At 37.2% G+C, this 24,053-nt stretch overlaps 1 protein-coding gene across 2 annotated transcripts in view; it reads right to left on the bottom strand.

Annotated features, from left to right (window-relative positions):
- Letm1 (Leucine zipper and EF-hand containing transmembrane protein 1) overlaps nucleotides 1–24,053 on the bottom strand; it is a 79,685-nt gene that overhangs the window by 54,179 nt on the left and 1,453 nt on the right. For both annotated transcript variants that reach the window (XM_068364437.1, XM_068364438.1), the window contains exon 2: nucleotides 14,547–15,064. In XM_068364437.1, coding sequence (XP_068220538.1) covers nucleotides 14,547–15,064 — 518 coding nt within the window. The remainder of the gene's footprint in view (nucleotides 1–14,546; nucleotides 15,065–24,053) is intronic.

Raw genomic sequence — 24,053 nt, 5'->3', positions numbered from 1 at the left:
TACTATATATATATATATACATATATATATATACATATATATATACATATATAATATACATATATATATACATATATATATATATATATATATATATATATATATATATATATATATATATATATATATATATATATACAGTATATATATATATACAGTATATATATAAATTGTATAAATTTTCCTGAGACGCAATTTAAGCCCCATGTATCATTCAGTCTTTAATATACACTGCATTTTATAATCGGCTATTGATAAAATAGTATAGTAAATAAGGCAACTGTAGAGTTCTTGTTTTTGATAAGTAGTTACTAAACGTGCGTGTGGGGGGGAATAAACAAGCAACTTTAATTCTATTATGTTTTCATGGAACATGGCGCGCACATGTCTTCCATAAAAAGATCCGGGAAATATTATTATTATTACTACTATCCAAGCTACAACCCTAATTGGAAAACAAGATACTATAAGCCCAGGGGCTCCAATAGGGAAAAATAGCCCAGTGAAGAAAGGAAATAAGTAAACAAATAAATGAAGAGAGCAAATTAACAATAAATCATTCTAAAGATAGTAATGTCAAAAGAGATATGTCATATATAAACTATAAAAAGACTCATGTCCGCCTGGTCAACAAAAAAGCATTTGCTCCAACTTTGAACTTTTGAAGTTCTACTGATTCAACTATCCGATTAGGAAGATCATTCCACAACTTGGTAACAGCTGGAATAAAACTTCTAGAGTTATTTTTGGGGTTTTCTTCAATAGCCCATGAAGCAGCACCGAATTTGTCGAAAATACATTTCATTAGGATATTGCAAGATATATTCAATGGGTAACGATCAATAAAAGTTCGACATCTATATTAGTCAATAACATTCTGGTATTCAATGTTTTTTATCAACATGGATATAGATAATGCAACTTCTAAATAAATTCGCCAAGTTAATCGGGAAAAATGTAAACCAAAGAGGAATTGCTTTTTCCGATAAAAGGAGAGAGAGAGAGAGAGAGAGAGAGAGAGAGAGAGAGAGAGAGGAGAGAGAGAGAGAGAGAGAGAGAGAGAGAGAGAGAGAGAGAGAGAGAGCTATGCTTTCACCTACCCCTTTCACCACTGTTATTTTCAAGAGATCAGTAAAATGGATATGAAATGAAAAAAAAAAAATTTAGACTGACTTTCATCTCGTTTACGAATCCGACTAAAATAGATAAATGGTAAATAAAAAAAAAGAAATCCGTCTATAACAATACTAAATATTGAACACCATTAAAACTGATAAGTTCAATGACCAGCCTAACTGGAAAAAAACGAGAGCTTGCAGCACTGCAATGGAGTCAGAATCGAGATAATTCGTTGCTAAATATATACTCAAAGTGCAGAGTCATGTACTTGGTCGACCTGCAGAAGCAAAGCCGAGCTGACGATGACGCTACGGGTGACGTCACACAAAGGCAACCGTGCAATGATGCCAGATCTTTTCCCCGGTGAAAACTGCTTGCAAATATACGAAACGCCATTTCATGCGTATGACTTACTTTATTTATCATACCCTAACATTCAATACATGGTAACTTTATCATCGTTTTGAACTGATGAATTCTTGAGTGATTGAAAACATGAAATCAGAAGAGAAAAGAGGTTAAATAAAATAAAAACACTTTAACAATAAGAAATACTATATTAAATTACTGCTCAGTTCACATTAAATTGAAAGAATCTACGCATCTGTCAAAGCCAATTCTAAAGGGCTGCGGTAAATGCAAACACGCACATTTTCAACCACTCATTTGTTTTAAAACTTAGTCATAAAATAATATCTGCAGCACTATTCACTGTCCCAAAGAGAGAGAGAGAGAGAGAGAGAGAGAGAGAGAGAGGAGGAGAGAGAGATGGAGAGAGAGAGAGAGGAGAGAGAGAGAGAGAAGAGAGAGGGAGGGAGGAGAGAGAGGGAGGAGAGAGAGGAGAGAGAGAGAGGAGAGAGAGAGAGAGAGAGAGAGAGAGAGAGAGGAGAGAGAGAGAGAGAGAGAGAGAGAGAGAGAGAGAGAGTGAGAGAGAGAGAGAGAGAGAGAGAGAAAGGATTATTCCTTCTATGCAAATCATAACATAATGAACTACACCAACCTTTCTCAAATAATTAAATGCAAAACTATCAAGACCGATATAATTGTCATAAAAAATAGTGTGAAATACCAAATCTTGTGTAAAGGAACTTGACGCAAGATTAAATGTGTAATTACAGAATTCTTAAAATCAGCAGTCTGCAAATTCTTTACAAGTACTTAAAATCCCATCTACTAGAAAATAGGGGCTCTTTCTAAAATAGGAAAACACAAAGAACTTGAACAATTTCCAAAATGTGTCACTAATTAACAATTAATTCCAATCATGCATCCAACAAGGTATCAATAGAGAGAGAGAGAGAGAGAGAGAGAGAGAGAGAGAGAGAGAGAGAGAGAGAGAGAGAGAGAGAGAGAGAGAGAGAGAGAGAGAGAGCGAGCACTATTACTGAAACATTACCGGTTCCCTACTGACCCCAACTCCTCCTTACGTACTGGTATACAGCATTTCCTTAAATGTTGAAAAGATATTTTTTTGCAAAAGTTAAGGTCATCCCCAATTTCCACACAAGATATTTTTTGTGGGAAGGAATGGTCAAGGACAAATCGGTGTCATCCAAGTGAAAGGACTTCATTGGTAATATATGAATGACAAATGTGAGGTTTCACTATCTTACAGTTAAAAAAAACGAGGTTAAAATTATATACAGTATAAAATCTATGGGATTAGGACCAAAGCATCACTAATTTGGCAGAGTTCCTGCCTATCTAATGGGCAGACAGACAAGCTGTCTCTTATATGCACACCTGGCCATTTCTACCATTGTGCCAAGTTTATATGAAACCCCCTGAACTGTGTAGGATAAGTTGTGACACAAGGTAAGTGTGTGAGAGAGTCTTGATTCATGCACATGTATGATGGTCTAACTTTGCACCAAATTGACTAAAAAATACTTCTATCATATAGCATCGTGATGATAAAGTATATGTGATAGACGTCATTTTTGGCTGATATCTCTAAATATGTAAGATGAGTGGAGATGACAAGGAGAGCGAGAAATATTATGGGACAACTGCCACAAATATGTATGTAAAAAGGTTCACCATTGTAAAAATCTTTCCAAAATACCCTCAATTGTGTAAGTTATGGCAAGGAGATGAAGATGACAAGACACTGATGGATGGACCTCAAACATATCTCACTTTTTGCATATTTGTGCAAGGCCTAGCCTTCATATGAAGTTTGGCTACAATCCCTTTAACTGAGTAGTGTACTATGAGGTGTGATATAAAAAGGCATGTGAGACACTGACTGATATACGCAGATGCTCTCATTTTTATCCATGATCAACTATTTTCCACAAGTTTGATTGAAATCCCTTCAACAGTGTTGACAGAGCCGAGATGACAAGTTATGCATTTACAGATACACAACCAGAAAAACCAAAGGGAAAACTATGATTCCAACATCAATTAGGGGACTTGCATACCTTAAGAGCATGGAGGGGTATTATTATTATTAACTGCCAAGCTACAACCCTAGTTGGAAAAGCAGGATGTTATAAGCCCAGGGGCCCCAACGGGGAAAATATCCCAGTGAGGAAAGGAAACGAGAAACAAACATTTTAAGAAGAGCAATAACATTAAAATAAATATTTCCTAAATAAACTATAGAGACATTAACATAACAAGAGGAAGAGAAATAACATAGAATAGTGTGCCCGATTGTACCCTCAAGCAAGAGAACTCTAACCCAAGACAGTGGAAGACCATGATACAGAGGCTATGAAACTACCCAAGACTAGAGAACACTGGTTTGATTTTGGAGTGTCCTTCTTCTAGAAGAGCTGCTTACCATAGCTAAAGTCTCTCTTTTACCCTTACCAAGAGGAAAGTAGCCAATGAACAATTATAGTGCAGTAGTTAACCCCTTGGGTGAAAAAGAATGGTTTGGTAATCTCAGTGTTGTCAGGTGTATGAGGACAGAGGAGAAACTGTAAAGAATAGGCCAGACTATTCGGTGTATGTGTAGGCAAAGGGAAAGAACCGTAACCAGAGAGAGGGAGGGATTCAATGTAATCTGTGTGGCCAGTCAAAGGACCCCATAACTCTCTAGTGGTAGTATCTCAATGGGTGACTGGTGCCCTGGCCAACCTACTACCTATATAAAATTTATGAAAAGAGCCAAGTAGACTGTCTTGGCAGACAGAACAGTGAGGTGACTTGTGAGTACACGCCTACATCCGAGTCTTTGACATATCCAAATGTCAAGTGAATTAATTGCATGTGGCTTGCTTAACTCTTGGACTACTTACAAGTAAAGTATAAATAACTATTTCCTTATTCTCTCACCCAAAATAAATTAAAATCATCAGGACTAAACAGATAAACAGTACTATAACATAAAATTTTCCCTAAGTACTGACGCTAAAAGCGCCAATTGAGACTAGTTAAGAATAAAAATGAAACATCCTTCTGGCCCACTAAATACGTTTGACAATTTTCACTCAAAAAAGGTTCAAAGATTTACAAAAGAAAACAAAATATAGCATTTCACATTCCAGAAGAAAAAACCCAAAACAATTTAAAGATGTTCGGCATCTTATAAACTAAAAACATAAATCTCATACCTTTACTCCAGAAAATATAAATATAAAAGCAACAATAATAAAACATCTACTATACTCTTATATAAGTTAACCTTTGCTTTACAGTATCATTACAATGAAAATTCTAAACTAACACTAAGCCAAAATGATCAAGATTTGTACAACACAGAAAAAGAAAAAGTTACAAATATATCCTAGGCTTGTTCTGAAGTGTAAACAAGCATTCCGACCTTAATACTAGAGAATACAGTAGCCTTTAGCCTGAAGTGGAACAGACATTGCAATCATTAACAATAGTTAATGACAGGCGATGAGTGCCAGCTAATCGCCATAAGCATTATCCTTTCAACAACTTATCTTTTTGTCTTTGGCTGGAATTGCACACTATCAAAGACTGTTTAATCTACTTCTCATACAATTTAGTTCAAATGATTAATCTTAGCTTTTTGTTAATAATGGAAAGCAAGAATGTGAGTGGAGGATGGACAATGCATAGGTTTATGGCTAAAATGGCAACAGATCCCATCACTCTAAGATTAAGAGCATAATTGTTAACAATTATCCCTCTTTACACGGTGTAGCTTGTGGCCTCCTGTTAAAGGCGAGCATAATCTTTGAGGACCAGGAGGGTTAACTCCTCTCTCGTGTCATTCTTAGCAATCGCCATGAAAATACGAGTGTTTAGCCCTCTAGGCTTTTCATCTAGTTATCCGTTCACTAAAGCTTCTTAGTATAGGGCCTTGGCTTGGTCTTGAGGAGTATGCTTCAGAAGAAAGAACTTAAATCTACATCGGGGAGTTTTTCAGGGTTGGTGGAGTGTGAGGTGATCACCACACTTTAACATGTGGTGGAAGTTCTTCAGTACAAACCGTCAACTACAAGTGACCCAAGGAGGCTTGGCCTTCCTTAGGTCTTGCAGACAAGCCCTTATGTCTTTTGAAGGAGCAGGTAACTATGGCTACTTCAGTCTCCTGTATTTCAAGTGCCAATGACCCCAGTGGTGATCATAGTGTCAATGACTCCAGTATTGAGCCCACCAGTGCACCCCATAAGTCAACAAAGCAGCTAGGAAGGCCAGAAAGGCGTAAGAAGTCTCCAAGGTCGGTAAACCTGTGCATGTTGTCACGGTGCCTGTCTGGAGATTAGCTTCAGTAACATTACCGTGTCTCTGACCCTGCTCCCGAGACACTGACCCCAGGACCCATGGCTCCCATACTCCCTGCACCTATAACCATAACACCTGCGTCAAGGTTAAGGGGTGCTAATGAGAGTGCCCACCACTTTCACAGTACTGACTGGTGGAAATTTCGTAGCTGATGGTAACTCAGATGATTTCTTTGCTTGAAGAACCAGACAAAAAAGTTAGTAAGGTGTAAAAGCGTGTTCATCTTCTGATACTGATTCTCACTCATTTTTTTTTTTTTCAAGAAGCTGAAGTAGTTCAGGGTGAATACACCTAACTGCAAGAATAGGCCTCTTGACAACCCCATCATATCTTTGGAGGAGGTGGATGGATCCAGGTGGTGGACAGCCACATACCGAAGTCCTCTACGACAGTGTACCTGGTTATCTTGATTTCCCTGGTAGCCTGGCTAGCCAGTGATGCACGGCCCCATGCTGAGATTTACACTTTTCTTGGCAATGAACTATGACCCTGTGCAGGCAGGGTCAAGGCCCTGATGACTAGCCTGACTACTAGAGATGTGCCGATACTATTTTGGAGGCCAATACCGATGCCCAATTCTTTTCTACACTGATAGCGATATCCAATTCTTCTTGTAGACCAATACCGATACTTTTACCAAGAAAATAGCCGATACTGATACTAATACCAGAGAAATAGCCAATACCGATACTTGCCAATACTCATATACTTTATAAATTCTTTTCAATGATTACAATGACAGTATAATAATTTGATGACTGACTTTTCAACTACTTCAGTGTGTTAGGCATCATTAGGCCTATTCAGTAAACAGTACAGACCAAGAGCTTTGTGGTATCTATAAGGCATAAAACAGATTTTCTTTTGTTTGAAACATGTTAAACTAAGGCTATGTCCATGGCAATGACTCAATCTGGTCATAAATTTAATGCCTTCCCCTATATGATTTTTTTTATTAATGAATATCATATTAGGTCAAGCAGATCCCAGAACTAGAAAAAAATAGTTGTTCATAAACAGAGTAAAGTAATAAATCATTTGCATTTGTGAATTTAGTCTTAGCATGAGGAGCTAAAATGGTAGCTTTGATTGAAAAAAAATTTACTGTAATGGGTTTCCATTTCCAACACCCAATCTCTGTGAATTCATCCCTTATATTGCTATATTCTACACGTCACCCTTTTTCTTTTAGTTAATGTTTAGGTACAGTTGTCTGCATGAATTCTAAACACAAGGTGGAGAGAAGTAGAAATTTAGAATGTATACTGAAATTCTTATAGGGATTATACAAGGAATCCCCAGTAATACTAAACTTCTTTTATTTAGCAAAGCCCATATTTCAGTTATTGAAACAAATGGGCTGTTACAAAACTAGCACAGGTGCAATACTCTCAAATCATCAGGATGAAAAAGTTTCTAGCATTGATGTGAAATTATACTACTACTCCAATATAGTGTTATTTGTAAATACTGTACGTTAGAAGAATAAGATTATATGGAATTATTCTAAAATATAATAATTGAGAAAAAGAAAAACATCGTATGACTATTTCACATCACTATGTTCCGTTTAGGCCTACTTACTTCAGCCTCATTGTTTTTCCGGGCGATGTCATAACTGTTGGAAATGTTTAATCTGAATACTGTACAAGGAAATCTTAGATAATCAAATAACCCCAAGTACCAGTATCGGAGTATTGGCAATTTAAGCTCGTTTTCTGATTGGTCGATACTGATACCAGATACTCATGGTGGAGGCCGATACCAGTACTGGTGCCACAACAGTAGTCAATACAGATACTCACAAAAAAGGCCGATACTATCACCACATCTCTACTAACTACCCTGATAGTCAGAATAGCCGGAGATGCACGACCCTGTGCGAGGTCATGCACTCATGCCAGGACAGGTGTTGGAGGAGCTTAGGCACTCCTTTTACCATTTCTCCTGGATGGGGGAGTATAAATCCCTTCTTTCTCTTGGATATTTTGCTACATACCTGTAATGCAGAACTGAGAAAACAGTATTCTCCTCAGTGTCAGTGGATTAGGTGAAACAGCTCCATGCTCATAGCACAGGGAAGCAGTTCCCATTCCAGCACATTCAACAGATGGAACAGTACTTTGTACAACTTCTGCCACTAGTTTAATTAGTGTCAGACATTCTTCTCTTCCCGATAACAAGCAGCCTGGTCTTTCTTAAGACACTGATTATGTTGCTGGGTCTGTCCTCAGGACACAGGGCTCTTACTTGTAGGAGAATAGATCTGCCGAGTAACTCACAGGCTTTCATCCCCTATGAGGGATGAGGATATTCAGGATTCTCATGCACTTAAAGTACTGGACTTTGGCCCAGTACTAATACATACATACATATACCAAAGGCACTTCCCCCAATTTTGGGGGGTAGCCGACATCAACAAGAAACAAAACAAAAAAGGGGACCTCTACTCTCTACGTTCTTCCAGCCTAACCAGGGACTCAGCCGAGTTCAGCTGGTACTGCTAGGGTGCCACAGCCCAACCTCCCACATTTACACCACAGATGAAGCTTCATACTGCTGAGTCCCCTACTGCTGCTACCTCCGCGGTCATCTAAGGCACCGGAGGAAGCAGCAGGGCCTACCGGAACTGCGTCACAATCGCTAGCCATTCATTCCTATTTCTAGCACGCTCTCTTACCTCTCTCACATCTATCCTCCTATCACCCAGAGCTTTCTTCACTCCATCCATCCACCCAAACCTTAGCCTTCCTCTTGTACTTCTCCCATCAACTCTTGCATTCATCACCTTCTTTAGCAGACAGCCATTTTCCATTCTCTCAACATGGCCAAACCACCTCAACACATTCATATCCACTCTAGCCGCTAACTCATTTCTTACACCCGTTCTCACCCTCACCACTTCGTTCCTAACCCTATCTACTCGAGATACACCAGCCATACTCCTCAGACACTTCATCTCAAACACATTCAATTTCTGTCTCTCCATCACTTTCATTCCCCACAACTCCGATCCATACATCACAGTTGGTACAATCACTTTCTCATATAGAACTCTCTTTACATTCATGCCCAACCCTCTATTTTTTACTACTCCCTTAACTGCCCCCAACACTTTGCAACCTTCATTGACTCTCTGACGTACATCTGCTTCCACTCCACCATTTGCTGCAACAACAGACCCCAAGTACTTAAACTGATCCACCTCCTCAAGTAACTCTCCATTCAACATGACATTCAACCTTGCACCACCCAGTACTAATGAAAGCAGGAAATCTTTGATGACCAAATAACCCCAAGTATCAGTATCGGAGTATTGGCAATTTAAGCTCATGGTGGAGCCCGATACCAATACTGGTGCCACAACAGTAGTCAATACAGATACTCACAAAAAAGGCCGATATTATCACCACATCTCTACTAACTACCCTGATAGTCAGGATAGCCGGAGATGCACGACCCTGTGCGAGGTCATGCACTCTTGCCATAGGACAGGTGTTGGAGGAGCTGAGGCACTCCTTTTACCATTTCTCCTGGATGGGGGAGTATAAATCCCTTCTTTCTCTTGGATATTTTGCTACATACTGCAGAATTAAGAACAACAGTATTCTCCTCAGTGTCAGTGGATTAGGTGAAACAGCTCCATGCTCATAGCACAGGGAAGCAGTTCCCATTCCAGCACATTCAACAGATGGAACAGTACTTTGTACAACTTCTGCCACTAGTTTGATTAGTGTCAGACATTCTTCTCTTCCCGATAACAAGCAGCCTGGTCTTTCATAAGACCCTGATTATGTTGCTGGGTCTGTCCTCAGGACAGAGGGCTCTTATTTGTAGGAGAATAGATCTACCGAGTAACTCACAGGCTTACATCCCCTATGAGGGATGAGGATATTCAGGATTCTCATGCACTTAAAGTACTGGACTTTGGCCCAGAACTAATGGAAGCAGAGAAAGGATATTGGAGAATACTAAGTGTTCAGTTGTTCGAGACAGTTCTCTGGATTTCTTTAGGGTATTCTTCTTGGTGGAGAAATAAACTGGGGGCTGGAAATCAGCCATTAACCTCTCCCCTAAACCAGCTTGTACAGAAATTAGGTTCAGTAACAAACCAGCAACAACCAACCCGACACTAATTCTATGGATAATTTCAGAACAGAAGCGCAATTTTCAATGTGATACCATTGCATGGCCTTTGACCATAGACAAGTTATGCAAAGACAACAGCTTCAGTGTTTGAAATACTAAACAGTAAACTCAATCATTAAAAAACATATTGAGGCACTATACAAAACAAAATACGTAAAAGGACGCATACGGTACCGTAGTGTACAACATTACAGTACAAGATGATATATCAAAAGGCACAATGCCGATATTGATACACGTGGGACCAATATTTGTATAACAATCTTTGAGAAAATTTTAACCATTTAGTTGTTCTATCCTCTTTCGAAGTGATCTAGAGAAAATGAATATAAAAAAACCTTCAAATGAAAGTATTCGATATCAATATAATGACTAAAAATGTCAAACTCTACATGATTTCCCATGCTTTAAAACAAAACCATGCAATTAGCTGACATCATACCTAAAGCTACGACCTTTGAAAAAGACAGCAAATATACCCCCTAACCATCTAAAACATAAGGACAACAGCTTCCCTTAAGAAGCCTTACAAGCAAACAGTAAGTAGTTGCTTACATCGGTAATTCAAAGTGAAGCCTCACATATTCTGAAGGCCACGCCATGAGTACTTCCACTATTATTATTATTACTAGCCAAGCTACAACCCTAGTTGGAAAAGCAAGATGCTATAAGCCCAAGGGCTCCTACAGGGAAAAACAGCCCAGAGAGGAACCTGAACCATATAAGTAGTAATGAAAAATAAAAATAAATTTTTTTAAAAAACTTTAACATTAAAACAGATAATTCATATACAACTAAATAAAGACTTATGTCAGCCTGTTCAACATAAAAAAAATTTGATGCAATTTTGAACTTTTGAAGTTCTATCGAGGAAGATCATTCCACAACTTGGTCCCAGCTGGAGATAAACCTTCTTAAAAAACCAATGGATAAATAAAGAAAAAAGCGTGATTATTAAAGACATTGATACTACATAAATGTCTATTATACACTGTATTATAGTTTAAATGTTTTTAACATCTCAATTCATTATGATTTTGTGTATTATTATAGTACACCTATTACTACAGGCCAAGCTACCGCTAGTTGGAAAAATAATGTTATTCTATAAGCAACAGGACTGGACTGTATTAATGGAATCTTGAATAAATTGCATGGCACTGAAGCCAATGAAGGCCATATGCCAGAGGTGAAAACACTGTAATTAAACTATTCAATACATGGTATGTAAGATAGAGGAGAGTGAGAACAGTGGTCAAGTAAAAGGCTAAAAAATGTGCGCTAATAGGGGGTAAAAAGGAAGCTACAGAGGCACTTTGGTACAGGCAATAGGACACCAAAAAGAAAATCAATACAATATAGAAAATTAAACTGGTTAAGAATAAACGAGCATGTATAATGCAGTTACCCTGGGAGAGAGAGAGAGAGAGAGAGAGAGAGAGAGAGAGAGAGAGAGAGAGAGAGAGAGAATATATTCTATATTCATAAGGTTAAGGGCCTCTTATTACCCATGAATTTCTTATTAATCTCATCTGGTCTTGACCAAATTGAAAGAACAAACAATACTCATCGTTCTTTGAACTTATAATTTAATTTTTGGTGGTGTTTTTGGACAAACCAATGCACAAGATAAGAAAAGTCATTTAACAGGAGTCACAACCCCATATATTCCTTATACTGTATTTGAGAGCTAAAGTGACATGTTTTTCCATTTAAAAATTTTTCTACGAATATAAAGCTATAAATTTCCCTGTAGTTGGTGGAAGAATACTCCCACTGTATGTTGCGTGTCATAAAAGGTACTAAAAGGACAGCTGCTGCCTTGCAGTCTTGCACTCTAGAAACAGGCTAGGCCAACTGCCAAAAACCTGTTTGCCACCTCTTACCCTGAGTATCAAAAGTTATTACTTTCAACATCAATGCCTTAAGACTGAATTTTATTAAAATTAATTACATTAATCCCATCACAGCTGCATCAGATTTCACAGGAAAGTCTACTATCAAACACAAACTTCAAGGACTCATACAATATTTACAATCGAAGAAATGCTCAATGCATGCAATTCCAAAACCCTTAGATCATCTACCTAGAGTGCTCCCCTTAGAATTTCCCAGGGAACACAGAAGCAACCAACAAAACTGTATCCTATGACTGCCAACTACAGACACAGTGGTGAATTATAATCTTAATCTCAAACCTGAATATCAATTCACTATGATTAACGCCCCCAAAAGAGATAGTGACTGAAGCCACCTGCAATAATTCTAATTCCAGGATTTCTCAAACTGATAAAGTAGCCATGCATATTGGGAAAATGTCTAAATAAAAAATCTAAGTTATGAACAACAATATGCTTCAAAAGCATAGACATGAAGTACTTGAATGAAACATCCCCCACCCCCCCAAAAAAAAAGAAAAATAAAGGCCTGATCAACAAAATTTGGCAATGTAATGAGTTTTTTTTTTCCAAAGAAAAAGTAAAAAGTACTGTTTCGCGAACAAGTAATTTCCAATTAACGTTGAAACTTTAGCATAATGGTGGCTGACATTAATCCTAGCCATGGATGGTGGTAAAGAATAAAGGAATTAAATAAGAGTTTAATATTATCTGCCACCCAAGTAATGAATAGTGCGCTCACACTTCCAAATGGACTACATTCCGTAAATCACAGGCAATGGTAAATAAAATCCAACATATGGCCATACTAGACACATATAACAACCCTCTATGTTTGTTTCAAATTTTTACTTTGGAAACTATTTAGCTAACAGCTACAAATATGAAAGCAATAGGGGCACAATGTTGTCCCATCCTATTACCATTTGAACTAACAGAAAAAAAATAGCTACAGATTTGCAAATACAGCTCAATTTCTAGACAGTGTTTTCTCAACTATCAGTAGATGTGAAAGGATGGAAGAACTGGTATTCCAGGCTTCAGAGATATTAAATTATGTACTTATATATCTTGAACAAAAGTTTTTCCAAAGACTCTTCCTAGTTTTGCAAAATTTATGAATGGACATATGCAAATGTATCAAAGTAACATGAACAATATGCCTAATGAAATTATCCCACAAATGCTACTCAGCTACAATTTACTATGTGGCCAATGTCAGTATCTATCAGGTACACAAGTACTTTAATCATTTTCAAAATTACTAATAAAGATGAGGGGAGGTTTTGGCATTTTTGACATAAGAACAAATTCCTTTTAATGACTTAATTACCTCCGTCAATAAAGTTGGAAGGAGGTTATGTTTTTGCTCCTGTTTGTGTTTGTTTGTTTGTAAATAGCTTCCTGGCCACAATTCTAATCATAGAGTAATGATACTTGCAGAGATTAACTATATTGTAAGAAGCTGGAAATGATTAAATTTTAGGTCAAACAGAATGTCCAATTCATGTAATCTGTCATAAGTTTGAACATTGTAGTCACAAACTTCAAACTTGAGAAATAGTCTGCCGCGGCGGATGGCTGCACTCAACTGAGTGCCCCTCTAGTTTATTGTGAATTTGATCACAAATGTATTTTATAAAATTAAAAAATACTGTGTAGTCCTTATACATCTGATTAAGTCTCTAATGAAGTGAACTTTGTTCAATTTGTACCAACAGGACACAAATTCCTCAATGATACCCATCAATCAGCAGTCTCGTGTGATGATTAGAATAAACACAGTATGGTATTGTATACTGCGCTGAGAATGACAATAGTTTTCACCTAAACTACTTTGATGGTAGATATAATTGTTGGATAGTTGCTTTTATCTATCAAATACCCTGAATAGTTTAAAAAAAAAAAAAAAAAAAAAGGAAGATATCCAGCAACAGGATAATACCCAATCAACTAGTCTTTCTATAAATTTGAAATGGTATATCTAATGACAGTTAGTTTAAAAAGAAAGCCGCAACTACTGATGTTCATGGCTTAAAAAAGAAAACGGCAAATTTCACAGAAAGCTATTAGATTAGCATCATAATGATATTCAATGCACATGTCCCTACTACTTTTTTATTCCCGTTACAGCAGAATAATTATGGAACAATTAATATGCTTGATGACGGAAGTAAATCTAGCAAGCTTTTCCAGTGCCAAAATCAAACCACTGTTCTCTAGTCTTGGGTAGTGCCATAGCCTCTGTACCATGGCCTTTCACTGTCTTGGGTTAGAGTTCTCTTGCTTGAGGGTACACTCAAGCACACTCTCCTATCTTATTTCTCTTCCTCTTGTTTTGTTAAAGTTTTTATAGTTTATATAGGAGATATTTATTGTTGTTACTCTTCTTAGAATATTTTATTTTCCTTTTTTCTTTTCCGCACTGAGCTATTTTCCCTGTTGGAGCCCCTGGGCTTATAGCATACTGCTTTTCCAACTAGGGTTGTAGCTTAGTAAGTAATAATAATAATAATATAGGCTACAATGGATTATCCATTAATTACAGGACATTGTTAACAAATAAAAACAAAGCTAAAGCCACTTATCCTTAAATAAAGACTCAAAGATTCATTCAATAACATGCTAAAATCTAAGGCCGTAAAGGATTAGGAATACTACAGTACATACCTGACGATGTTCTCTCCTTGAAAGGCTGTCGCCGTTGACAATGCGCCAAACATATTTGGTGCATATCTTTACATCAATAAAAAGTAATCTAAAGCCGTGATAATAATGCAAAATTTCTTCTTTTATTCTAACGGCTAAAGACTTTTTTACAACAAGATCAGTCTTTTTCTCCTGGGCTATGGGAGAGCCTGCAGCCTTGGCTTTTTCTTTAAGGTCTTTCACAGTCACTTCCACTTGTGATGATGGCTTCAAAGATTCCTTATCACAAAATATTGTAGAGGCATGAAATGAACGGATACCAGGCACATACACAGTCGTGTATGAAACTCGCAAAGCAGGTGAAATGCATGCTGAAGGTGACACCTGACAGTGCACCTGATGCTGACCTGGTCCTTGTGTTACCCATCCACCTCCAGGTACCACGGAATATGCAGCAGCTAATTCACGGTGGATACCTCCTCTCCTCCATGACTGTCTCAGTATTATTACTCCATTTCGAGAAATTTGCAGTATGCCCCCTGAAAAGGAAAAATAGCGTATTAATGGATTTCAGTCTAAATACACAAGTACAGTAATTTGTAAGATCCAAGAGTTTTTAATGGTCAATTATGAGGAACCATAGAATACTTCCCAAGGTTTCCTGCAACCTAAACTTACTAGAAAACAGACATCCTTAATAAAGTTATAAATACACAGACTAAAAATCGTATGAAAAGCAAAGAAAGCCTTTGCCTACAAGTTTAAACATAACAACAATGAGTAAAAAAAAATGGCGACCATAAAATCAACCTGTTCCTTCAAAAAGGTAATATAATAATGATATGCCTTTTACAAAAAAAAAAAAATTTCAAGAAATGTCTTAACTAACTTCATCCAGGGATGGTTTCAAAAGAAATTCCTTTACAAGGGATATTTGTAGGGCTACCTATTTCTACAGAAAGTTTTCAGCGGAAAATTTCAACCTTATATAGTTTCTGGGATGGCTTCAATGCAATTCCTTTAAACTCCTTTTAATCTCCGAGAGAATTTTATAGAAATGCAGAGAGCTGAAGACAATTAAGAAAAAAAGGTGAAACATAAATGCAGTTACCTTAGAACCACAACTCATCCATCTTTATAATTTGATACTGTACTTGGAAGTCAACACACAAACAAAGAGAAATATCGCAATGAAAGTAAATGAGAACTCAATAGATGGCAACATAAATATACAGTACAGTGGAACCTCTACATCCGAACGTATCTACATCCAAATTTTCCAACATCCGAAGTAAAATTCGAGCAAATTTTTGACTCTACACCCGAATTTTATTTTGACACACGAAGTAGCAATTTTCGTCGTACCGGTTGTATCCGAATTTTTCGACACGCGAAGTACAATTCGAACACGTTCGGACTCTACACCCGAATGTTTTTTTCGACACCCGAAGTAAACAATACTCGTACGTGTAGTCGGTGCTCATAGCGCCTGAAGTGTTTTTTATTTCCGCCGATAGAAGGCAGCACATCGACCTCGGAGGGATGCTCAATTAGCGCGGCTTGGGTCAGTCCTCTGTTCTCGTCGGCTTCTTGCGGTTGTGCTCTGTGCGTTCTAATATTAACTGTGATTTAATCGTGATTTTTTACGTGCACCCATTAACGATAATTTACGTAAATCATGGGTCCAAAAAGGCTTAGTTTTGGCAGTGGTAGTGGTGAGAAAAGGAAGAAGGAAATGCTTTCTATAGAAATTAAGCAGGAAATTATTGAAAAACATGAGCGTGGCATCCGCGTGAGTGAACTTGCTAAACAGTATGGCCGTAATATGTCGACGATCTCGACAATCCTTAAACAGAAGGAAGCTATTAAAGCAGTGAAACCTTCTAAGGGGATCACTATAATTTCCAAACGCCGTACCCCTATCATAGAAGAGACGGAACGACTTCTACTAGTGTGGATTAAGGATAGAGAGATCGTTGGCGACACCATCACCGAAACCGTTATCTGCGAGAAGGTGCACGCCATCTTTACGGACTTGAAGGAGGAGAGCTCTGGGGGTGATGCTGGGGAGAGTTCAACCGAGCCTTCCTCAGATGATTTCAAGGCATCTCGTAGCTGGTTCGAGAAATTTAAGAAACGGTCCGGGATTGATTCAGTTGTTCGCCACGGAGAGGCTGCTAGTGCAGACACAAAGGCTGCAGCTGACTTTGTTAAGAAATTCGAAAATATCGTAAAGGAAGAAGGCTACGTAGAGCAGCAGGTGTTCAATTGTGATGAAACCGGGCTGTTTTGGAAGAAGATGCCGAGTCGAACCTACATCACTGCTGAAGAGAAGAAATTGCCTGGGCATAAGTCAATGAAGGATCGGTTGACTCTTGCTCTATGTGCCAACGCTAGCGGGGACTTTAAAGTCAAGCCCTTGCTTGTTTACCATTCGGAGAACCCTAGGGCCTTTAAAGCACACAACGTCGATAAGGATCAGCTTCATGTTTTCTGGCGATCCAACTCGAAGGCCTGGGTCACTAGGCAATTCTTTGTGCAATGGGTAAACCAAGTTTTCGGTCCTTCTGTGAAGAAGTATCTTCATGAGCAGAAATTGCCTTTAAAGTGCCTGCTATGCCTTGACAATGCACCCGCTCACCCGCCCCCCCCGGACTTGAAGATGATATCTTCGATGAATTCAAGTTCATAAAGGTACTGTATCTTCCACCAAATACCACCTCTATCCTCCAGCCCATGGACCAGCAAGTCATCTCTAATTTTAAGAAGCTGTACACCAAGCACTTATTCAAGCAGTGCTTTAATGTCACGCAAAGCACCAACTTAACTTTGCGTGAATTTTGGAGGGGCCACTTCAATATCGTGCACTGCTTAAAGATCATTGATCAGGCTTGGGTGGGATTAACTCGACGGACCCTCAATTCTGCATGGAAGAAGCTGTGGCCTGATGCAGTTTCTCCCCGAGATTTCGAGGGTTTTGACCCCGAACCTGATCCCGTGGTCGGTGCCGCGGAAGCCGTAGAGGAAATCGTCTCCCTTGGCAAGTCCATGGGTCTGGAGGTCAACGCAGATAACGTTACGGAACTCGTCGCCGAACATCACGACGAACTGACGACGGATGAGCTCAAGGAACTCCATGCTATGTCGGAGCACATGAGTGATGACGAGGAAGAGAGCGAGGAGGTAGAACATGTGTTAGGTTCAGCGCAAATAAAAGAGGTGTTAGGAAAATATCAAGACGTGGTCGACTTCATCGACAAATACCATCCAAAGAAATTGCAGGTTTGTCGTGTAGTTTCTCAATTCGATGATGTTTGCCTAACGCACTTTCGAAACATTCTGAAAAGCCGTACGAAGCAATTATCTATCGATGCTTTCTTTAAAAAAACTGCGAAGCGAACTCGCGATGAAGAGGATGTAAGTGAACCAAAGAAAACGGCAAAGAGTGAAGAGGAAGAAAGTGAAACACAGAAAACGGAAAAGAGTGAAGCAAAAGAAATTCAGTCAATTTTAAATGTAAGTGATAGTGATTAAAATTACGTAATCATAAAAAAGAAAATGTAAAAAAAAAAATATAAAATATATAAAAAAAAAAGCTAAGTTATGTTAAAGTTCACTTAGTGTAAGTTAGAATAAGTTACGGTAGTGTTACGTTTATCGTAGTTAACCTCTCTACCTCCTCGCCGTCCGTCCGTCTCCTCTCTCCTCTCTGCGTAGCGAAGACGAACAACACCTGCGCTGGAGTTTCTAAGGTAAAGTGACGCTAAAAACCTGTTTCTTATTTATCATTTTTTGCTAATTCTTCTTATTTACATGTCTATTCTTCTTATTTACATGTCTATTATCTAATTTAGTGTTCATTATTCTCATGGGAAAATTATGTGTAGTGGTTTATTGAGAAGTTATCGTAGGTTTTTGGGCTCAACCACGGATTAATCCTATTTCAATGTATTCTTACGGGAAAATTTGTTCCGACATCCGAACAATTTCTACATCCGAAAGTGGTTCTGGAACGGATTAAATTCGTATGTAGAGGTTTCACTGTACTCTGAAAATCAATTCTGTCAGGTAACAGTCAAGGAATCAATAGCCAACCAATATTTTATAGAACAAAATACTGTATAATTGGAAAAAGGATATTTACTGTAATAAAAAAAATTAATACTACACTGTATTTATAACTGAATACAAAAAGTATTTGTTTTCACACCCGCATAAACAGACAGCCAACATCTGTAATTGGTTCACTTTACTTAATGCTGTATGATAAGAATAACATATCGAAACAAAGACCATGGACATTAGAGTAATTCGGTAAATTTCTATTAACACTGAGAGTTTGATGATGCACCATCCGTTCATGTAGCTATAATAATTTTTTTCAGGTTTCTAATACATTTTTTGTTTATTTCTATCTTCATTTCTTTGTTGGTTGCGCTATGATATTTCAACATAAGTAGGTTGACACATGACGTCATTGTGACTAAAAGATAAGTTTGCAAGTCATGTTAAGCCTGACAGCCATCCCTGGCATTTCAGATGCTATAATTTGTTAGAAGGAAAAAAAAATCATCTTTTAACATTCATTAAAGGAAAGAATGAAGAGATGAAGTGTTTAAAGCCACCTTTGGCTGGTTTGATAATTCAACAAAGATTGAGAGGGCAGCTAGTGCCAACAAAGACGATGCAAAGGAATTTATTGAGAGATAATAGTGGCTGATGGTTTTGTTCACCAGCAAGTTTTAAATAGCAATGAGACAAGCTTGTTTTGGAATAAAATGCTAAAGAGGACCTATATCACACAAGCAGTCAAGGCATTGTTAGGACACAAGCCACTGAGGGACAATGACTACTCTCTGGTCCTATGTTACTATCAGTGGGAATTGCAAAATCAAACCTCTCATGGTGTATCACAAGAATCCATGAGCCTTTAAAATCTACAAGGTGCAGAAGAAGTAACCCAATGATATGTGGAGATCAAACAACAAAGCCTGAGTGACTTTCATATTGTTTGAGGAATGGATCAATGAGGTTTTTGTTCCCGAAGTAAAAAAGAACTTCACTGAGACGGAGAAGAACCTTCCACTCCAAGCCTTGCTGCTTATGGACAAGGTTTCTTCCTATCCTCCAGCCATTAAAGAACCTAATGAGGAATTTAAAATAATCAGAATCAAGCTCCTGCCACCTAACACGTTACAAATGCTACAAACCATGAATCAGCAGGTGATCTCAAATCGTACGCTGTACAAAAAGGAACCAACCTCACCCCCATAAGTTTTGGTAAGAACATTTCCACATCATCATCTACCTCAAAATGGTTGATAAAGCCTGCATGGAGGAAACAGGCCTGAATGAGTTCGTGAAAAAGATTTTGAGGGATTCAAACCCATCTAGGAGGCAATTGACAATGAAATTATGTCTCCTAATAAAGGAAAGATTGGAAAGGAGGGTAAAATTCAAAAGATATGAAATAGAAGTAGCAGAACTATCCAAAACAATAATTAAACTAAAACCCAAAATACTCGTAAACACAATCAGAGCAAAATTGAGGAAACACTAAAGAAAGGAAGAAGCATCAAATTGATGAAAGAAGATTTGGAACAGGGTACCACCAGTTGTTTGCTTTAAAGGATGAAAATTGAATAATCCACAATAGAGATGGAGTGATAAAAATTGCAGAGGATATCTATACAATGTTATACAATAATGATTTAAGAAATAGCTTCACCAATAGAAATAATGTAACACCTGAGCCGATACCAAACGTAACAGTAGGAGAAGTAAAGAAAGCATTAAAAGGGGCAAATATGTACATGGAGGAGAGTTCATAAAAATAAAACTAGCTGAATTTTATGCCAAATATCTGCACGAATGTTCTATACCTACAGCTTGAAAAAACTATCATTGATCTACTACATAAAATGGGAGACAAAAAACCTGAAAAATTACCACCCAACAAGTTTACTCTCCGTAACGTATAGTATAAAATATTGACAAAGATCATATTAGGCCGAAAGACATCTAGCTAAACTTTAATCAACCAAGAGAGCAGACAGGCTTTAGAAGTGGGTATTCAACAACTGACCATATAGATGAAATTAACCAGCTAATGGAAATATCAACAGTTTGACAAACCACTATGTACAGTATGGCATTTAAAGACTATGAAAAAGCTTTTGATTCTGTCAAAACATCAGCAGAAATGAAATCCTTTCAAAAAATAGGGAATCAAAGAATCTTCTGAGAACACTTGTAAATATCTATACAGGAAGTACAGCAATCCTAAAATTACATAAAGAAGTAAAAAAATTCCTATTAAGAAAAGAGTTAGACAGGGAGACCATATCTAAATTTTTCACAGTATGTCTAAAAGAAATTTTTAAGAATTTAGATTGGGAAAATGCAGGAATTCAAATCAATGGGGAATACCTTAACAACTTAAGATATGCATATAAAATAGCTGTTAGTGAATCATGGCAGGAATTAAAAACAATGATAAAAGATTTGAATAGAGAAAACATATGTAGGACTGAAAATGAATATGAGTAAAAGTAAGATAATGTTCAATGAAAATGCAAACAAAAAATAAGAGTTATGGACGAGCCTCTGGAGATTGTTAACGAAATGCACTTACTTAGGACAGAAAGTAAGTTTTTCCCTAGGACACGAGAACAAAATTAAAAGAAGGATAAGCATGAAATTAAGAGCATTTGAAAAACAAAATGAGATTATGAAAAGTAAAATGACACTTTTGCTAAAAAGAAAAGTATTTAATGGACCATTTAGGTAAAATAAAAATTATTTCAAATGTTGTACTAGAAATTATTCAACAATAATTTTTTAAATGTTTAAATTTCTATCAACCGAGAAGGTAGCAAGAATTACATTCACGCAGTTAAACGTTTACTGTTTTGTATACTTCCTCAACCTGTGGATCGTTGGATGGGGAAAGTTATTTTTGTCTTCTAGCGAAAAGGGTGTTTGTTGATTCCATATACAGTACATTAGACAGTAAGTAGAACTTGTAGTGAAATTATACTTGAAGCTGCATATCATTTACCCTTCATTAGTTTTTCATTATTACATAATGATGCTTATCAATGACAACCATATTCCCAACATAGTACAATTACACCTCTTTTCATAGTGACATTTTTCATAAACTCGTTCCCAGAAACAAGCGTGTATAAAAAGGAATAGAAAAAAGTTTCAGCAGCAATCAAACTTTAAGGATAGTCAATATCCCGACCCTGCTGGCCTTTAGTACAGATAATGAACTGCAATGTTGCAGGGTTCTCCTCATAGGTCACAAGTTTAGATTAGTGATACCAATGGTGAACTTGACTGGAAAGACACTTTTGATGTTTTCTTCTGTGAGAAAATCTTCGTCACTAACTTAATTGCATTGTAGATACAAAAGGTCACCAAGGTAATTTCACTAATTTTAGTGGTTTCAATTCAACAAATGCTTACTGTTCTTTGGTCTGCAACCCTGTTAAAAGTTGCATTGGGAAACATCCAGTGTTTATTCTATTAAAGGATAACTAGTTATAACTTCATTTTAAGTGTCTAGTGGCTTGCATTTGCATATAGATTGTTATTATTAAATTATCGTTGATTGTAAGTAGTGTTATTGATATGGTAGAGCCCAAAGTTTAGGCAGCTTGTCTTTTCTAAAATCAATTCTTTAATTTAGTAATTAATGTTCAAGTCTTAATCAGGATTGTAGGACTTAATTTCCTCATCATTATACCTTTATTTTTAGTTATTTTTAGCGCAAGTAAAAAAAAAAAAATCTTACCAGGAAAGCATGCTGCTTCATTTATTTAGAACTCGGTAAAGAGTGCCGATGAAAAAAAAGTGATTAGAGAAATTCTAGGGTTCTAGCTAGGTCCCCTTGCCCAGTGTAAAATCAAGGGGTGGTGCCCAGTTCTTTCTTGGCTGTTTACTTTTTGTCCAGACCTCTGGGCATTCCAATGTTATTTTTGTGTAGTGATAAGTTAGTGTGTGGTCGGTATTCTGACACTAGGCAGTCGTTGCTACGCCAGGCCATATTCAGCAATCAACTAAAGTCCTACCAGTCTTAACTAATGGATCAGAAACTTGGAGCTTTACTAAAGGCTTAGAACCTAAGCTAGTTATAACTCAAAGCGCATTGGAAAGAATAATGATGGAAATAACACAAAGAGACAGAAAAAGAGCAACACATAAACAGTATATAACATCAACTTGTGATGTCCATTTATTCCTAAGTCATAAATAACTCTTAATGATAAAATAAGGTCTGCCTCTGGATCAGAGACCCAATGGGGAATTAACTTTAGGATAAAAGCTTCTGGTTGGCCAAGAATTCAAACTCGAACCAAGTCGTAACTGAGATTACAGAGATTCTTGCCACTCAGCCACAAAGAGAATGGTAAAAGTCACTGTAACCACATTTTCGACTTGGTGCCCAGTTCTTTCTTGGCTGTTTACTTTTTGTCCAGACCCCTGGGCATTCCAACTTAAATATTGTGTAGTGATAAAAGCAACTTTACATACATATTCCCAAGGGTTTGGTATTTTTCATAACCAGTTGCTTGCATATCCAAGAAAATTTTCCTTAGTTAAGAGGCAAGTTGCCATGAACAACCACATAACTATAGAAAATGAGTTTCAATCCCATTTTCTATACTCATGCCAACTGTGTTTGTTGTCGAGCTAGAGTTGCAAGAAAATTAATGGGGTAAGTAACAAAACCTAACCTGACTTAGATCGCTCTGTGCTTACCAGAGTGGGGGGAGTTAGGACTTCTGTGAACCTCTTCACCCAAAAACTAATACTGTAAAACAATAAAAGAACCCAATGGGGTTGTATCGCTTTACATGAAAAGTCAGTTGGGTAATCTGTAGAATGACACACACACCCGCTAACTAATCTTATATGAAGAATAGTAATGGCACAATGACACAGGTAAGGATAGAAAAGGTACGTGTGTAGATCGTTGGGTTTCCAGACCTACCGCTAGCACAGAAAATGAGAATTCTTCTTATTAGTGTCCATCGTCACACAAACTAATTATTATATTTACAAGTATATTGGTCAAAGAACTAATTATTCACTTACTGGTCTTTGCTCCACTGCGGCTAGTTTCACATGCATATAAACATTAACTCATTGCTTCTCTGTTCTGGTAAGTGGTATATCCTGCAGTACGAGTATCGTGCATTTATTTAAGCATACAAAAATCTGGTGACCCAACTATCTACACACTACCAGAGAATTTTAAGTTAGGACAGATCTATCATACTTAATACTTTTTTATGAGTGACACAAGCCCTGCCCGCCAAACTACAAACCTTTCCCAATTTAGACCTATTAATGGAGCATGGATATATATATATATATATATATATATATATATATATATATATATATATATATATATATATATATATATATATATATATATATATATATGTATATATATATATATATATATATATATATATATATATATATATATATATATATATATATATACATATA

Source organism: Palaemon carinicauda, chromosome 41 (assembly GCF_036898095.1).
Source record: "Palaemon carinicauda isolate YSFRI2023 chromosome 41, ASM3689809v2, whole genome shotgun sequence".
Lineage (NCBI taxonomy): Eukaryota > Metazoa > Arthropoda > Malacostraca > Decapoda > Palaemonidae > Palaemon > Palaemon carinicauda.
Note: the sequence above shows the minus strand (reverse complement) of the source record. Positions and strands in the feature narration are given on the sequence as shown.